Source organism: Mirounga angustirostris, unplaced genomic scaffold (assembly GCF_029215605.1).
Source record: "Mirounga angustirostris isolate CCGP_5_RB_7025 unplaced genomic scaffold, mMirAng1.0.hap1 SCAF_4, whole genome shotgun sequence".
Classification (NCBI taxonomy): domain Eukaryota; kingdom Metazoa; phylum Chordata; class Mammalia; order Carnivora; family Phocidae; genus Mirounga; species Mirounga angustirostris.
The window spans coordinates 147,286,077-147,305,020 of NW_026991712.1; the positions used below are offsets into that span (position 1 = coordinate 147,286,077).

The following is an 18,944-nucleotide window of genomic DNA, read 5'->3' on the forward strand; positions in this document are numbered from 1 at the left end:
TGGTTTTAGACAAACACAAAAAAGTGAAACAACTGAATGTGTGGGCTTTTTTTTTTTTTTTTTAAGGTGGTAGTGTTTGTTTCATTAAGGTTTTTCTAAATGAGGCTTAAAGAGGAACCTTGTCCATTTAAGTTTCCTTCTTCACAACTTACTGGGCACTGCCATGAAATCCATGCTTCAAAAGATTCTGTAGGAAGTTTTTGAATGCTATTAATTATCTTCCCCACCACCCAAATATGCCCAATGACTGGAGAGGCCAGTGGGGGCCAGAAAAATGATTAATTAGACTGAATTTTATCTGCCTGTTTTTCTCCATCTTTATTAATGGATTATGATTAGTAAGCCTCTGCTAAGTATTTTGTTTCAGGACTCACTGTGAATCAAGGAGCGTTCCAACATTATAGAACATTTGGAAAATAATAAGGGGGAGTGGGCAGCTGGAAGTCACCCATGATTTTATTACCCTGCCACAAGAGCTTTTATTACACTTATTTTCTTCTAGTTGTCAATGTGCATCACCTAGTTTAATAGTAAAAATGAAGAATTTTGTATCTTTTTAAACAATATTATATTACAACTTCATAATTATAATTTTAAAATGAAATGTATGAAGATAGGCAAATGTTCACTAATTTCACTTCTCCTCCCTCTGTCATTATAAGTAATACTACAGGGGACATCTTATGCATGTTCTCACTACCATGATCTTCACCTTTTAAATTACTCTCTAAGATTAAATTTCAAGGAATGGAATTACTGGGTCCATCAGTTTAGACATATTTATAGCTGCTTATGTATATTGCCAAATTGCTTTCCAGAGAAATTATATAAATGTAAAAGTATAATAATGTTTCAGGGTAGTATAGTCAGAGAAATCATCAAACAAAGGAAGTCTCCTAACATGAAAAATACTTTAGAAAGACACTTGTAAAAAATTAATCAGAAATGTAAAGTTGCAATTTTTAGTTCCACCTGCTATTTTTCATCAAACCAATGCTGATATTTGCCTGATGATACTTCAGAGCAGCAGTACTGTTATATGCAGCTGTCTTCTCTTCTGAATATTATATCTTATATATTATTGTATATTTAGGATATCATTTTTGCATCAAACCCTTTCTTCTGCTAACTGCTGTTTAACAAATTAACTAGAATTGCTAAAAGCTTCCATATTGATTTTTCCTTTGCAGACCCGAGATGGCCACGCCACTTATTTGAGATTCATTATTATATCAGCCTTTGATCATTTTGCATCTGTGCATAGTGTTTCTGCAGAGGGACTAGCAGTCTCAAATCTTTCTTAGTAATTATAACAAAATACTCTTGCATGGTTTTTTAACAATATATTTATTGAAACATGAAGTTGTCCTTGATGTGCCTTATTAAAGGGATTTGTATTAATCTGTTTCAGTTTTTAATTTCTCTTCAACATTTTGTGCAAAGGAGTTTGGTTCGTTAGTCAGGAGTGATGGCCACCATGTAGACTATAAGAAAGCTCTCACTTCAGTGTACAACTTAATGAAGGAAATGACTATATATGAAAACTTAACTGTTAAAAATTGTGTCCTCACAGCATCTCCAAGGTGCCCTTCACATCTCAGTGCATTAATTTTTTTAGCTTCAGTGCATTAATTTTTTAATTTATTGATTGATGAAAAGGGCTAAGTGAGCAATATAGACAGTAAATGTGTGAGTTCAGAAAAGAGAAAGGACTTATGGGAAGGTTTCATGGAGGCCATGGAACTTGAGCTGGGCCTTGTCCAAAAAATTTTATTTTTTTCTTTTAATTTAAGTTTTGCCTTGATTTGAAAATCTCAGAGAAGAATTAGGAAAAAAAACATAATCTGACTTCCCACAGAGAATCATTATTAATATTAATTGATTTTTTTTGTATATGTTGGGGAGGTAGGGAACAGGATAGGACAGATTGAAGGAAAATAAAACTTTTCTGAATATACTTTATATAGCTTGACTTTTGAAAACATAAGTAACTAATATAGCCAAAAATTAAAACAAAAAAAGTCCAGAATATTGAAAACAAACAGAAATGCACGAACCTAACTTTATCACAAGTTGATAAAATAAACACACAGGAAACAGTGGCATTAGAACATAGTATTTTGTCTGTATGGTTCATATTAGTTTCTTGGGGCTGTCATAATAATGTACTATAAACTTGGTGCCTTAAAACAATAGAAATTTATTGTCTCACAGTTTTAGAGGCTAGAAGTCAGAAATTGAGGTATTGACAGGGTTTGTTCCTACTGGAGGTTCTGAGGTAGAATCTGTTCCATGGCTTTCTCTTAGATTCTGGAGTTGCTGGCCGTCCTTGGCATTCCTTGGCTTGTGGCACCATAGCTCATGTCTGCCTCTGCCTTCATATGGCATTCTCTCTGTGTGTCTTCACATCATCTTCCCTCTGTGCATATCTGTTTCTGTGTATCTCTTCCTCTTCTTATGAGGATATCAGTCATATTGAATTAGGGCCTACCCTACTCCAGTATGGCTTCATCATACTGTAACAATCATATTTTCAAGTAAGGTCTCATTCACAGGTACCAAAGATTAAGACTTCAACATGTCTTTTTGGAGACATAGTTCAACCCATAACATAATCTTAGTGAAGTATGTTTGTGATAGTTAATTTTATCTGTTACATAGACTGGGCCACAATGCCCAGATGTTTGTTCAAACATTCTGAATGTTTATGTGTGGGGTATTTTTGGGAGGAGATTAGCATTTAAATTGGTAGACTTTGAGTAAAGCCGATGGCCCTCCATCCCATCAGTTGAAGACCTTAATAGAACAAAGATTGGCCTTTCCTGGACAAGAAGGAATTCTGCCAGTAGACAGTGCTCAGACTTATACAACAATCTCTCCAGCCTGTCAGCCAACCCTACAGATTTTGGACTTGCCAGACTTCGTAATCATATGAGCCAATTTCTTAAAATCAATCTCTCTCAGTCTCTGCCTCTCTCTCATTGTTTTCATATTTCCATATATATGATGGGAGGCCAGGGAGACAGTGGCCGTTGCTGCTATAACCTACTACAATTAAACACTCTATGCTCCTGATGTGATGCAATAGGAAGCACACAGGCCAACCTCTGAAGTCCTTTTGCCAAAGTTACTGAGCCTGAATTGAATCAAGTTCTAGAGTTAACTTCCATTTTTCGGGAAATACAGGGATGGAAAAACAAGTAAAATGACACCACAGGGCAGCAAATAGACTAGTAGCCATTTTGTAGCTCACCGAAATGCCCAGAACTGTGCCCTTCCTGCACATGGTGAGATAGACTTTCTGGCCTTCTTTGTTTGGGTAGGGCCATGTGACCAACTGTGGGCAATGGGATGAGGGGAAAGTGGTAGCTAGGCCTGCATGAGGTCCTTCAAAGCTCTTTTCTTTCTCTGTCACGATGACCAGCAATGATGTTCTGCACAGTAACTACTTCACCAGTCTAGGTCTGGAAGTGAGCCTGACGATAGCAGGGAGCAGAACTCTAAATGTGAGATGGACATACAGAAAAAAAAACGAAGCTTCATTGTTTTAAGCCAATGAAATTTGGACTATGACATGGCTTATCCCAACTGATTCACAGACAAATCTAGAATATAGCTTATCCTACAGAACAAGTGACCTGGTTTCTTCAACAAGTCAGTGGCATGAAAAATGGTAATTAATCAAGGAAGGTGTCCACTCTAGATTCAGAAAGACATCAAGAGCCCCAATAGCCACATGCCATGTGGGGATGTTATTTGGATGCTGATTTGACAAAACAACTGAAAATCAGACATTTTAAAGATTTGGGGAAATATGCTTATGGATTGATTACTGTTCATTTTGCTAGCTGTGTTACTGACATTAAGCTTAGGTAAGAAAATGCTTGTATTTTTCAGAGATGCATATCAAAGTATATAGGGGTAAAATGCCCTGATATCTGGGATTTGCTTTAAAACATTTAAGCGGGTTTTTTAAGGGAAAAGGTGTTAGTTGAAACAAATATGGCAATAAATGATTAGATCTGGGTGGTGGATATATGGAACTTTACTGCACCCACCTCTCTGTGTATGCTTGACAGTCTTTATAATAGAAAAATAAAAATCAGTACTGCTACTGAGGGTATCTTTGTGCAAAAATCTTTGCCTGCCCCTCAAATGATTTCCTTAGAGGAGATTCCCGGAAGGGAATTGGTCAAAGTTAGGAACAGTTTTAAGATTCTTAATACTTCCTGATAAACCACTTACCAAGATTTGTTGCACAAATTTACTCTTAGAAAGATAGGTTTTAGATACATGGAGGAGAGTAAGGTATTTCAAGAGCAATGTTGGTGTGATCGAAGATGTGAAGAGGAGTACTCTGTCATCAAACACATTTGCAGAGTGATGAATATTTAAGTCTGACTAGGGCAAAGAATAAGACTAAAACCATACATTACAGTCAGATCATAGAGAGCTTTTAATGCTTTCAAATATTTTCCCTTAACACTGGAGCCATTTAAGGCTTTTGAGAAGGAAGGTGACTTAGAGCAATTGTGTTCATGTTCAATAAAATGAAATGCTAAGGATTTTCTTTTGGCCAACTTCCTAAACTGAAATGTCAATGATTCTTTGTGTAAGAAACAGTGTTAAGGCTCGCAGATTGCTGGAAGGGATCTCCAGGGGTTGTCTGATTGATCTCTTTGGCACAGGCCTAGTAAATTATCTCTAAGCCTTTTTTTCTCTGTGTCTGTCTTCTGTGGATGCAGAGAACAAGTTATCAGTGTAGTGCTTGTAATACCACTTTATGCTACTTAAAAACAGCAGTCTTTAACCTTCGCTTTCCTGGACTTTAAAAATTCATTTCACCTTATAAAAACCTCTCCAAATTTCAAGCAATAGGTATAATAATATGTGGCTTTATCTTTTTTCTTTTTTCTTCACTGCTGAACCCATCATCTTTTTAAAGTCTCATTTGTTCCCAGTTGGCTTCCTTGATCCCCCTTCATCCCTCATTTGGATTTATCTCCACCTACCCACTGACTCCTGACTCCCATTGTGCTGTGTGTGCTCTGGGATTGAGACCTTTGAGTTTGCCTCCTCTGCCTGGAGGGCTCTTTCCTTACGTATCTGTACAGCTAGCTTCCTCATGTACTTCAGATCCTTACGCCAAATCTCAGTGAGGCCTTCCCTGGCCTCAGGTATCCAAAATTACAGTGTCTCTTCACCCTGGCCATTCCCCACCCACATACAACATTGCAACATAAACACATTCAGTCTTCCTTCCCCACATTGTTTTTCTCCTTTGTTCTGGAACTAGCCACCCTGGGTCCTGTGCTTCAGGGCTTCTGGCATCTTACTTCTCTTTTCACACTACCGCTAAAATTCAGCTGAGATTTTTTTCCCTTTAATCATATCCCAAGCATGCTGTGAAAGATGAGGGCAGTGCAGTCTCCTTTCAAGTGTGAATATCTTGGGTAGGGGCTCAATTGACTGAATCACCCTCAGCTCCCACAACCTTTTAGGGATGGCCCTGCTTATTACTAACACATATTTTTTTCTTCTTTATCATATATATTGTGTTTATTGTCTCTTTCCCTCACTAGAATGTAAATTCCACAAGGGCAGGGAACATTTGTTTCTTTTGCTTCTGACTGTATCCTCAGGCCTGAGAACAGTGTCTGGCACATAGTAGATTTTCAATTAAAATGTGTTGACTGAATAAATGAACATTGTTCATTTACTTGCATTGTTCTCTATCTCTTTACACTATAACATCCTTGAGGAGTTTTTAATAAAGCTAGCTAATAAAATATACATTTTTGGATCACTTACTGTGGGCCAGTGCCTACCACAGTGCCTTGTATCAGATTTTTACTTTTTTGGTTTCTTTTTTTATTTTTTTAAAGATTTTGAGAGAGAGCACAAGTGGGAGGGGTAAGGGCAGAGGGAGTGGGAGAAGCAGGGAGCCCGACAGGACCCCGAGATCATGACCTGAGCTGAAGGCAGATGCTTAACCAACTGAGCCACTCAGGCACCCCAAGTTTTTGCTTTTTTAAAAAGTAAAAATCTAATGACATTTTAACCCTGTACTGAAACAGGGCAAAGAAATATTACACAAATGAAAATTCTTGTGTCTCTCACTCATTTATACAGACTTTTTAAAAAGCATTGCTGTTATGAGCCCTGTCTCAGGAATGCCCCTCCATGGAGGACATCCTTTGGGGGCTTCACTTTTAGATGATGTCCCAACAGCCCTTTGTAGCTGATAGCAAACCTTCTAAAAAATAACATGTGGCAGTATGCAAAGTTAAACACGCACATAGCTTTTGACACAAATTCCATTTCTAGGATTATATTCTAATGAAATAATCAGATAAATGACAAATGAGCAAAGATTGATAGCAATGCTTCTTACAGGACAGGAAACTGGAAACGACTATGCATCCATACATTAGAAAGCATATATACAGACATCAAATATCATACTTTATAAAGGGATATAAATCATATATAAATATAGGATGGATACTTCTGGTTAAAGATGGTGGAGTACAGGGCGCCTGGGTGGCTCAGATGGTTAAGCGTCTGCCTTCGGCTCAGATCATGATCCCAGGGTCCTGGGATCGAGCCCCACATAGGGCTCCTGGCTCAGCGAGGAGCCTGCTTCTTCCTCTCCCTCTGCCTCTCTCCCTGCTCATGCTTTCTCTCTCTCTCTCTCTCTCTCTCTGTATCTCTGTGTCTCAAATGAATAAATAAAAAAAAAATTAAAAAAAAAAAAGATGGTGGAGTAAAGGGATTTTTGCTCCACCCCCTTTCTCAAAACTCATTATTCACAACAAAAGAATTATAAAAAGAAAGAAAAAAGAATTCCATCTTCATGGAAGTAGTTACAAGCTCTAACTGGAAAGGATTTTCACTAAGTCCTGTGACAACAGGATCTTGGTGGAAAGGAAGCTGAGAACTGCTATGCTGTCCCCGAACTAGAGGTTTTCTTGAACGTGTCAGACACGAAAGGCTGCTTCAACAATCTCTTATTAGACTGAAGCCCTCTCAGCCTGCAGGTGGCTTCAGAGGACAGGGAATGTCCCCAGAGGGCTGAGGTTACCAACTCAGAATGGCAGGGGAGAGACAGGCAAGATACACCAGAGGAGACTGCTGCAGGAAGCGTGGTGAAGGAGGGTGCCTTAGAAACAGCTCAGGCTGCTGTAAAAAAATAACACAGGCTAGGGCGCCTGAACAGCAGACATTTATTTTCTCACAGTTCTGGAGACTGAAAGGCCAAGATCAGGGTGCCAGTGTAGTTGGTCGGGTGAGACCTCTCTTCCTGGTTTGGAGATGAGCACCATCTCCCTATGTGCTCACATGACCTCTTCTTTGTACAGAGCAGGAGAGAGAACTCTCTGGGGGGGTCTCTCTCTTTTTTTTTTTAGTATTTTATTTATTTGAAAGAGAGAGTGCCAGCGGGGGTGGGGAGCAGAGGGAGAAGGACAAGCAGACTTCCCACCGAACAGGGAGCCTGACCCAAGGCTCGATCCCAGGACCCCAAGATCATGACCTGAGCTGAAGTCAGGCACTTAATTGAGCGACCCAGGTGCCCCTCTCTGGTGTCTTGTCTTTCTTTTTTCTTTTTCTTTTTCTTTTTCTTTTTTTAAGATTTTATTTATTTATTTGACAGAGGGAGCACGAGCAAGCGCACAAGCGGGGGGAAAGGGGCAGAGAGGGAGAAGCAGGCTCCCCACTGAGCAGAGAGCCCAACATAGGGTTCAATCCCAGCACCCTGGGATCACCACCAGAGCCGAAGTCAGACAATTAACTGACTGAGCCACTTTAAGTAAAGTGTCTTTACTTAAAAGGACACTGATCCTCTAGTATCAGTGCCCTAGCCTGACCTCATCTAATCTTTTTTTTAAAGATTTTATTTATTTATTTGACAGAGAGAGACACAGCGAGAGAGGGAACACAGCAGGAGGAGCGGGGGAGGGAGAAGCAGGCTTCCCGCTGAGCAGGGACCCGATGCAGGGCTCGATCCCAGGACCCCGGGATCATGACCTGAGCCGAAGGCAGACGCCTAACAACTGAGCCCTCTAGGTGCCCCTGACCTCATCTAACCTTAATTACCACCTCCAAGCCCTGTCTCCAAACACAGTCACATTGGGGGTTAGAGCTACAATATATGAATTCAGTGCATAACAGGTGGTGAGAAGGCAGTTGAAACAGAGTGTGACTGAAGGGGATTTCTAGGAGCCCCATTGCAAAGGAGGTAATAAACTTAATAAGAGGGTATTTAAGACAGCTAATCTAAATGAAAGTTGCAGATTGCCCCAGCTTACTCCTCCTCATCCTTCTACACTCTGTTCTAGCAAAAAATAAGCCCCATTAAAGAGTGATCAGAAAAGACCCAGAAGGGGACTGCGTTAGGTCATTTTCTCTAGAAACAGCCTGAAACAGGGACTCCTGTAGGAGTGATTTATTGAGTGAGTGCTCTCAGGAAGCAGGATAAGGCAAGGGGAGAAAGTTAATCAAAGAGAGGCTTCAGGGGCGCCTGGGTGGCTCAGGCAGTTGAGCGTCCAACTCTTGGTTTCCTTCAGGTTGTGATCTCAGGGTCGTGGGATGGAGCCCCTCGTTGGGCTCCACGCTCGGCAGGAAGTCCGCTTGAAGATTCTCTCCCTCTGCCCCCCTCCTGAAAATAAATTAATAAATCTTAAAAAAAAAAAAAAGCTAATGGGGGCACCTGGGTGGCTCAGTCGTTAAGCGTCTGCCTTTGGCTCAGGTCATGATCCCAGGGTCCTGGGATCGAGCCCCGCATCGGGCTCCCTGCTCAGCTGGGAGTCAGCTTCTTCCTCTCCCTCTCCCCCTGCTTGTGTTCCCTCTTTCGCTGTGTCTCTCTCTGTCAAAAAAAAAAAAAAAAAAAAAAAAAAAGCTATGGCTTCAGCTGAAGCCCCAGCCTGATCCCATAAGGAGCTCTGGATCATGAATGGCACCTGAGAGGTCTACTCCCACCTTGAGGCAAGGGACCAGGACTTTGTATGACAAATGCATCAATCATGGGTCACCTTCAGGGGAACACAACCTCTCAGGGATTTCTGGGTAGCATAGCTCCTGTTGGGGGAACTTCTCAGGAAAAGGGGCATCTGTGAGCCATTAACAGCCAACATTCACAGCAGCTGGCTGATGGGTGTGTTGGCTTGGTGAGAGGGATCGGGGTGGATCACCGACAACATCCATTCTCGCCGCACTCCCCAGAGTGTGGTCCCTGAAACAGCGAGGCAGCCTCTTACCTGAGAACTTGTTAGAAATGCAGATTTCCTATCCCAACTGCAGATCTGTTGAATCAGAAATGCTGGGGTTGGGACCCATGAATTTGTACCTTAACAAGCCCTCCAGGTGATTTTGATGCATGCCGAAGTTTGAGAACTGCCATACTATAGGGAGCTGTAACTAGCCACTAAAAGAAATGGAAGGGAAAAAACAGAAAAATAAGGCGGATGCACAACAGATGTTGCAAGAGAAATGAAAGAACACAAGAATTGAGACTAAAAAATAGTTATCTTTTAAAAAGACAAAAAGAGCTAAAGAAGAGATACAAGGATTTAAAGAAAAAATTATAAGGCACAGAAGATGAACAGCAAACTGCCAGCGCTAAGAAAAGAAACAGAGGTAAAGCCACGTAAGAAGCAAAGGGATAATGACGGTAATTGTAGCAGTCAGCATTCAACCAGGAAAACTGCATTCGCTCCAGATCTATATTTAAAGCAGAGAGGGAACAAAGGCAGGGAATTTGTTACAAAATGTTGAAGAGGCAGGCTAGGAAAACAAATAGGAGGTGGGGATGTAACCCAGAGTTGCACCCCTGAGCCACATGGCTGTTGTTGGCCAGTGTTGGCCACTGTTGACCAGGGGAGGCACCACCACGGTTGAACAGAAGCTGCCCACCACTGTGGCTGGTGACAACCACACAGCCACAGGACCCAGTCCCTGCAATCTCTCCAGCCAGAAGCGGAAAAATGGCTTCTCCCTTCCACCCACCTTCTAAGCTCCCACCCTCATATTGGGCTCCCCGCTCAGCAGGGAGTCTGCTTCTCCTTCTCCCTCTGCCCCTAACCCTACTAGTGTTCTCTCTCTCTCAAATAAATAAATAAATAAATAAATAAATAAATAAATAAAATCTTCTAAAAAAAAATTTTTTTTAAATAGTTATAGAGACGGTAACAGCTATGGAAGAACAGGGGATACAATATACCTGTAATTCTACTTCCTGAGGGAGAGAGTAGGACAAAATACAATAGAAAAGATGTTCAGGGCAACTGAAGAGAATGTCCCTGAAGTTTAAAAAAAAAAGAAGAAGAAGAATTAAATCTTAGGACCAGAAGAGGATATTGTATTTGCCTTAGTTGTTTAGGCCACTATAACAAGAATGCCATAGACTGGGTGGCTTATAGACAACAGAAATTTATTTCTTAGGGTTCTGGAGCCTGAAAGTCTGAGATCAGGGTGTCAGCAAGGTTGGGTGAGGGCCATCTTCTGGGGTTGCAGACTGCTTGTATCCTCCCCCAGTGGAAGGGGGCAATCTAGCTCTCTGGGGCCTCTTTTATAACAGCACTAATCTCATTCCTAATGGGTTCGCTGCCGACGGGTGATCCATTCAGCGTTCCTCCGAGTCCTACCCTAATACTATCACACTGAACTTTAGGATTCAGCATATGAATCTGAGGGGGACACAAATCTTCAGACTATAGCAGTACCACAGGAAATTTTGATATTAAAACAATCAACACTGGAACTAGGTCTTGGTGAAGTTACTGAATCTCAAGTATAAAGAAAGAATCTGACAGGTCTCCAGGCCGAACAAAAGCAATTCAAGTGCTGGGAGAAATCACTCAGGCTGGCCTCAGACTCCTCCTCTCACGACTGCTAGACAACAATGGAGCAATGTCTGCGAATCTCTGAGGTAAAGAGGCTGAAACACAAGGGTCTGAATCCCAGCCAGGGATCCTGCGGGCTCCAGACAACAGACTTGGCAGGTGCAAGCATGTCAGACGTCAGGGAGTACAGCATCCATGTGCCCTTCTGGGTTTTTTTTTAAGATTTACTTATGAGAGAGAGAGAGCAGGAGGGACAAGGGGAAGGGAGAGGAAGAGAGAGAATCTCAAGCAGACTCCCCACTGAGCGCAGAGCCCAATGTGGGGCTCGAACTCAAGACCCTGAGATCACGTCCTGAGCCGAAACCAAGAGTCGGATTCTTAACCTACTGCACCACCCAGGCACTCCCATGTCCTCTTGAAAAAACTACTTGAGACTTTCAGTGATGTCATCTATATGGCAGAATAGGTATCCTGAATCCTTCTTCAGTTGACACCTAAGCATGCTGCAGAAAACATGTTAACACACCTGCAGAACTTCATGGCTGGGCTTACCCGAAATGAAATCGCCTGTGGCCAGTTTAGCAGAATGAGAGTCCAAACCTTCTGAGTGCCCTGCACAGTTCTTTTCCACCTCTGCCATGCGAGTTTCCCCACAAATGTCCTTTTCCCTTCCTGTGCTCTCCAGGTTCCCATCGCAGACTATGGAAGGCCTGGGCCTCCTCGAAGCCCCAGCCCAAATGCCACCAGCTCCGCCAGGCTTTCCCAGACCTACCCAGCCCTGCAGGATTGCCCTCCCCTCTGTCCTCCCTGAGCAGTGAGTCTTTATCTCAGCTCTCCCCCATCATACTCGCTTTGAATTATGGTCATTGCCATGGATCCCTCGTCCCCCTGTGAGGTTAAGCGGGACCTTGTCCATCTGTGCATTACTCAGCACCCAGTAAAGAATCAGTGCTCGATGAATGTCTGAAGCATTAAACTGAAGAGAATTGACTTGGAAGGCTTGGGGTCTATTTTGACATTCTGAAAACTCCTCCCCAGTTCTAGCTACTATTGTTCACTGAAAACCAGGACTTTCTGTGCATTTATAGGCATGAATCGGGGGGACCATCTGAGGAGTGATTCAGAGGAGCATGGGCTTATCCGCTGTCTCCTTTTATGGAATTGGGGCTTAGGAAGGACAGGGCTCAGCTGGGCTTCAGCCCCACTGTTTGCCCAGCTCCTCACTCTCAGTGTACCCACACAAACCCACGCCTGCGTTGCTTGGCAGGATGAAGAATTTTTATTCAGTGTCCCTACTGTCCTGCCTTCCCTCCATCTCCCACTCCCTGAAAAGGGGGCCCAGGAGGCAGTTGTGGAACGACTTATAATAACAATAGTCAGCACGTCCATGGCATTTTCTCCAAGGCAGGCACAGTTCTGAGTGTTTTACTCACAGATCCTCTAGGCAACAGGCACGACTAGCATCCTATTTTATAGTTCAAGAGACCAAGGCAGCTGAGCCACAGTCACAAAGCTAGCGTGGAGCAGAGCCAGGATTCCGCTGCAAGTTAGAGATGGGCTTTGAATCTTAGCTTGTTACTTACTGGTTCTAAGACCTTCCACAAATGCAGCTCTGAGCCTTGATTTCCCATCTATAAAATGGGGGTAATAGTCTCCTCTTTGCGATACATAAAGATTAGATGACTTAACATATCTGAACATGGGTGCCTGGTGGATGATTAATGATAAGTTTTTTTAAAAGAATAAAATAGTAACATTAATAGTGTTAACATTGTAGCAACAAAGGCTGAGCCAAGGAGCATGTGTTTTCATGTTAGAAAAATGGCTCCTGGGGCGCCTGGGTGGCTCAGTCGTTAAGCGTCTGCCTTCGGCTCAGGTCATGGTCCCAGGGTCATGGGATCCAGCCCCGCATCGGGCTCCTTGCTCCGCAGAAAGCCTGCTTCTCCCTCTCCCACTCCCCCTGCTTGTGTTCTCTCTCTGTCAAATAAATAAAATCTTTAAAAAAAAGAAGAAAAGAAAAATGTCTCCCAAGTCTATTCTTTTCTGTCATGTTATAAAGGTAGTTTGATTCCAATGTGAAACATTCTTTAGCAGTTCCCAAGACAAAGGGACACTTGATATGTAACCCACGGAGAATGAATGTTCTTCCCACCAAATGAGACGCTTCCAAGCATATGGTAATTTTGCTGATCAGATTACACTGGGCTATAATGCAAGGTAAAATAGGGTGACACAAATTGGAAAAGAAAATGTAAAGATCACACCAAAGCCATCTCAAATAGCCTGAGATAGTTTAATCATTCTGTATTAGCTTGCTGCATCTTAAAACATTTTCTTTCAAATCAAGTCACAGCTGTGTGTGCTTTAGGCTGTGGCTGTCATAGACAAATATGAAAAGAAGCAGAGTTAAAACAGATGAATACCAATGGTTATCCATTAGTCTGATGTAATCTAACACAAATGACCATTAGGAGACTTGCAAAGAAATCAGAGAAACAATTTCAAAGGCGAGCTTCTGCATAAATGAACGACAGCTTTCTATGCCTCATCTCCGCTCTCTAAACAACCGGCATTCTCCCCATGCTTTGGTCTAAAAGCCAGTTTAGTGTCTTAGATCATCAAGTCCATAAATGGCAAATTGGGGAACATGAATTTGCCTACCATAAGGACCGCCATATCTGAACACTTGGTATCAGAGTGGCTGGAGAGAGATACCACACCTCAGCAGGAGGCCCCGGAGTGGGGCCTCTCTCACGTGGGGATGTCATGAGATGAATGTGGTCTCCACTAGTGGGGGCAGCGTCGAGTTGTATGGTCTTTAACATTCAGCTTACTTGCTGCTTTTTTTTCTGATTACAATTGTTTGGTTAGAGCAGACCAATCTGAGCTAGTGGTTCAGTAGGGGACAGGAGTCCAGAGGTAACCGCCAACCTGGGCTGGGAGGAGAGCCAAGACTGGAGGAGCCCTCCTGTTGATCACCTAGAACGGGGGAATCTTTCCAGACTACCTGTGGAGCTTTTCCAGAACAGCACGAACTTCCTCTGGATGGTAGTTCCAAGGGCCAGATTTACCCTGCAAGAGACATGAATCAGCATTCCCAGATTTCCAGCCTGCAGGAATAGGTAGGTCTGGAGCTGGGTTGAGAGCACAGGGCTAGTGATAGTTACGTGGGACTTGCCAGAATGGTGTCGTCAATGGCAGAGGCAACCGTAAGGTGGACGAGATCACCCAGGGAGAGGGTGTGGAATGGCACCAACCTGTAATGGGCAGACCGGACCGAGAAGTACGAGGAAAACCAGAGGCGGTAAAGTGAATAGTTTCAAAAGGAGAAAGGGGTCTATACAAATAAGCTGCTCTTCCATAATTAGACCTGCAGACAGGCCTTATCTTCTCTACCCCTCACAGCAAGTTCCAGCCATTCTAAATCAGACCCACCTCTGCCTCTCCAGTCCCAATGCCTTAATTCAGCCCTCTTCATCTCCTACTTGGGCGGCCATCCCACCTCCTGACTATCCCCAGTCCTCAGTCCCTGCTCCCTCCAGTCCACGCCTCACCCAGGAGCCATTGATTTTTCTAAAATACAGATCCAAGGGCTCCTGGGGGGCTCAGTCAGTTGAGCTTATGACTCTTGATTTCAGCTCAGGTCATGATCTCGGGGTCCTCAGATCAAGCCCCACATGGGGCTCCACACTCAGCAGGGAGTCTGCTTGGAATTCTCTCTGTCCACCCCTCCCCCCACTCACATGCATGCATGCTCTCTAATAAATAAATACATTTAAAAATAAAATAAAATAAAATACAGATCCGATCATGCCTCTCTCCTGCTCAAAACTTGTTAATGGCTCTCCTTTGTCCTAAGAGGTAGGCTGAACTCCTTGGTCCAGAATGAGACCCCTGTCACCTAAATGCCCCCAATTCTCCATTCACACGCTGCTGTAACGTGCCTCAGTGCCTTTGCCAACCTTCTTCCCTATATTTGCAATGCTTTTCACTCACCCTGCTCACGTGGCTGGCTTCCTAGCCTTTAGGCCCACACAATTGTCACCACCTCTAAAGAGCCTACCCTTCCTCAGGGGTCAGGAAATTTATCATCTGAGAGCCAAGTCTGTCCTGATGCGTCACACTCATTTACCTCTTGTCTGTGCTGATATTGTGCTGTAACAGCAGGATTGAATTGTTGTGACCAGGAATTTATTTGGCCCACAAAGTCGAAAATATTTACAAACAGGCCCTTTGCCGAAAAGATTTGCTAATCCCCGCTCCAGAGTCTCATAGTACTTGGGACACTGGGCAACTGTGTGTGTGTCTTCCTTATCCCTCAGACTCCAAGTAAGGGGTGAGCCATTTTCAATTCATTCCTGTGTTGCACGGGGCCTAACCCTGCTGGCCTCCATCATGCCATCTTAGAGCCACGTCTCTGGGGAGGAGAAAGGAAGAAGGACCTGAATCCTTGTGCTGTGACCCCTGGCACCTCGGGGATTCATCTGCAAGTCGTTGCTCATTTCACTGCAGAAGTAGGGCCAGCTTGACCTGTGGTCAGAGGAGCAGCCTCGTGGTTGGGCTTCCTGGGCTCTCCAAGGTTTGGAATCCCTTCGGCAGCTATAAAACGGTTTCTGCCCTCTTAGGGGAGGCCAACGGTGCCCAAGTGACCAGAGGCTGTGCTTTCATCCCCCACCCTGGCCAGGCTGGAAGCCCTAAGCGGGGCACAATCACCGGAAAGCAAGCCGGGACTCAACTCCTGCCTTGAATCCCTGCTTCAGCATCTCCAGCTGCCCATGTAGGGTTTGTTCTGCTCCCACTCCGACAACCCGCTCCAGGTTCAGGCCTGCCTCAGACCCTCCCACTCCTGGCCCACCCCGTCCAAAGGATTTAGAATTGGAATCAGAGCCTTGTGCAGTGTGACCTTGGGCAAGTCAATGTCCTTCTCTGAGCGTTGTTTATGAAATGGAGACAAGCTTCTCTCATTCAGCTCCAAACTGAACTAGGGCTGGGCCAGTCTTCTGGGTTCAGAAGGCAACCAGAGGCTGCAGCTCCAGTCCAAACTCTAGGGACTTTCCTGTGCATTATTTTACCCCCCGTGAGGTAGGGGGGCCGCACCTCCCTTTTGCAGAAGAGGAAACTGAAACTCCACGCGAGGAGAGGACTTGCCCTTGGTCACATGGCTGGTAAATGGCTGGGCGGCGACGGGAAGGCAGATCTGCCCGCTACAAAGCCCTTTCTGCCCGTACCCTTCCTGGGCCCTGTGCCCCTGGTCACCTTGTAGAGGATCCTGCCCTCCTGGAGCACATAGAGCCTCTCAGGCAGTGCCGCATAGCGCTGGCTGCTTTGGTTCTCCATCGTGTCCACCACCACAGGGCACTGGGGGCTCCTGTCCAGCAGCAAGCGGGCGGCCTGCAGGCGGTCCTGGAGATTCCTGTGAGTCCTGATGTTCACGTTGTTCTTAAAAGCCCAGCCATCTGCAAAAGAAGAGATGGGCAGTGGGCCTCACAGGCAGGGCACGTATTTCCTGCAGCTTAAATACCCCCATCCCCACCCCCTTTAACTGAGGGTCCCAGATAGAGAAGCCCTTGGCCAGATTGGGCCCAGTTTCCTATTATGGGTGAATGCACGGGATCACATAGGGAGTTACTGACTGATCCAGAATGGAAGCCCAGGGCTCCTGACTCCCAGACCTTGGCTCTTCAGCATGGGAGAGTCCCCTGGGCCAGTGCTTCTCGAACTTGAATGTGTATTTGAGCCACATGGGGACCTTGTTAAAGGCAGATCCTGATTCAGTCTGTCTAGGGTAGCACTGAGGGTCTAGCTGCTGCCCAGGAAGCCAAGGCTGCTTGGTGCCTGGACCACACTCTGTGAGGCAAGGGTCTAGAGCAGTAGTTCTCTGCCCGGACCAGCAGTGTCGGCGTCCCCTGGGGGTGTGTTGGTAATTCTTAGGCCCCACCCTAGACTGCCAAGGGATGGGGCCCACCAATCTTTTAACAGCCTTCCAGATGATTCTAACAACACACCGAAAGTTTGAGAACTACTATTCTAGCGTCTCGACAATCTCCCTCTTCTAATTATTCTCCACCAGAATGTTCTTTCCAAAGCGCGCATCTGACCATGTGACTCTCCTGCTTAGGTCTTTAGATGGCTCCCTATCATCCTCAGGAGAAATCCCAAGCTCCTCAGTGACCTGGCCTGTCTGTGCCGTGTTCCTCCAGCCTCTGTCCCAGCCGGGTGGGTGAAACACCTGGGATTCCTTGACCCACAACCCCCAAGCTGCTTCTCACTCCCACCCTCTTCCTCACGGGGCTGCCTCCACCCACAGTGTGAGCACAGGACTTTCTCTCTCCTACGACTTCAGCCACTGCCGCTGACGTTAGCTCTACGGACAGCCTCACAACAGGTGAGTTCATAGCCAAGTACAACTGCTAGCCTGACAACCACCCTTGCTTTCCACCCCTAAGAAGTCTTCCCACCTCCTGATCTTGCTACCCTCTAACTCATCATCCAAAAATCTCTGACAATGATTACTAACACAAACTTTGATCAGATTTTTTCTCTGCTTGAAAACCGATGACAGGACCAGCTCCTCAGCAAACATGTAGTGATCCCGGCCATCTCTCCCGACCTGCACTTCTAGTCATGGCTGCCGGTCCTTCCACATCTCGCTGAAGTGACTCCTCCTCGACTGATGCTGCCCCCCCTTCCCTATGTCCTTACCGTCTCTTCCATAGTGGAGACCCCACCTGTCCTTTTAAGCTTCAGCTCCAACACAGGGCTTCTCAACGTTGGTACTGTTGACGTTTTGTGGTGGGCGTGTCATCCTGTGTGTTACAGGATGTTGGGCAGCAGCATCTTTGGCTTCTACTCACTAGATGTCAGTAGCACCAGCACCCCACCCTCCCTTCAATTTGTTTTTGACCACCAGAAACGTCTCCAGGCGTTGCCAGAGGTCCCTTGGGGGACAAAAATCAGCCTCGTTGGGAACCACAGCTCTAACGCCCTCTCCTCCAGGAAGCCTTCCCTGACATTCTCAGTTGTGTGTTATTGGGCAAGCTCTTGAAATCTCTTTAAAGTCTCAGCCTCCTCATCTGCTAAGGGGTTAATAGGACCAACGTTGCAGATGCCGGTGACATAACGTATACAGAATTCCCGGGACTCTGCCTGCTTCAAAAATACCGGGTTACTTTGCCGACTCCCCCAGACACCAGCCAGGTAGGAAAGAACCTGGTTTCTGTTCTTTACCACAGGTATCCTGCTACTTTGCTCTGGAGATGCCCCAAGCCAAACCCACCTAAGGCTGCTTAACGTTAAACGGAAGGGGATTTTCAAGTGGCCTCATTGGCCAAGGTGCCCTTCTACTACTTACAGGAAGTGGTACTCATGTTAATGGGCGGAAAAAAAATAACCATAAAGTGCTACTGGCCTTGCCCTTCTACGTGCCCCATTTCTGGGGAGTCTGGGCCCAGCTAATGTGGTCTTGGGCTCCCTCAGAAGCCATGTGATCTGTGTTTACAGTAATAGCTGCCTCCCAGGGTAATAGAAGTTGGTTAAGTCTACCAGCAGAAATGACTCCACCTCCTCAATGCTTCAAAGTCCCCTGCTCAGGAACCTTCCTCCAGGAGAAACCAGCTCTTGGGAGAAATTCACACCAAGTGCCTGGCCACAGGGTAAAATAACTATTACCTGCCCCAAGACATCAGAACTTTGTAGATGACAGTAAGACCAGCTTACCTTTGTATCATGTTTAGGCAGTCAGTCTTGTGCAACCATTAGCTCCTTGGAGCTTCACAACGACCTCCTAGGGGCGGCCAAGCTGGGATTCTCCCCCTCATCCTGCAACTGAGGACACGAAGGCCCGGAGAGGAGCAGTGACTCACTTCCCCAGCTTTAACTGTGAGTCCCTGCGAGGCGGGAACTGTGTGTATCTTTGGTCTCAATATCCCTCGGCCCAGCCCAGGGCGGGCACAGAGCAGGTACTTGTGAAATATTGTCGAATGAGTGACTCTGTGGGGGTGGTGTTGTCATCCTATTTCACTGTCCCAAAAGTGGGCATGGAAGGTAAGTTGTGTAAGGTCACATGGTGGAGCTGGGACCCATACTCATGTCTGAAACTCCAAA

General features: G+C 45.1%; 2 protein-coding genes across 15 annotated transcripts in view; one reads left to right on the forward strand and one right to left on the reverse strand.

Annotated features, from left to right (window-relative positions):
* IFT25 (intraflagellar transport 25) overlaps positions 1–18,944 on the forward strand; it is a 46,980-nt gene that overhangs the window by 27,496 nt on the left and 540 nt on the right. For 4 of the 10 annotated variants that reach the window (XM_064589111.1, XM_064589112.1, XM_064589110.1 and 1 more), the window contains one exon: positions 16,960–17,369. In XM_064589111.1, coding sequence (XP_064445181.1) covers positions 16,960–17,238 — 279 coding nt within the window. In that variant the 3' untranslated portion in view covers positions 17,239–17,369. Of the gene's footprint in view, positions 1–1,190; positions 7,179–11,526; positions 12,978–16,959; positions 18,720–18,944 lie in introns of those variants that run through there. The other 6 variants (XM_064589115.1, XM_064589116.1, XM_054512859.2 and 3 more) reach the window with 4 other exon arrangements.
* Positions 13,121–18,944, reverse strand: part of DIO1 (iodothyronine deiodinase 1) — a 38,483-nt gene continuing 32,659 nt past the window's right edge. For 3 of the 5 annotated variants that reach the window (XM_064589101.1, XM_045897653.3, XM_045897654.3), the window contains 2 exons: positions 16,098–16,297; positions 13,121–13,913 (listed from right to left, as the gene is read on the reverse strand). In XM_064589101.1, coding sequence (XP_064445171.1) covers positions 13,845–13,913; positions 16,098–16,297 — 269 coding nt within the window. In that variant the 3' untranslated portion in view covers positions 13,121–13,844. Of the gene's footprint in view, positions 16,298–18,944 lie in introns of all 5 variants that reach the window. The other 2 variants (XM_064589105.1, XM_045897656.3) reach the window with 1 other exon arrangement.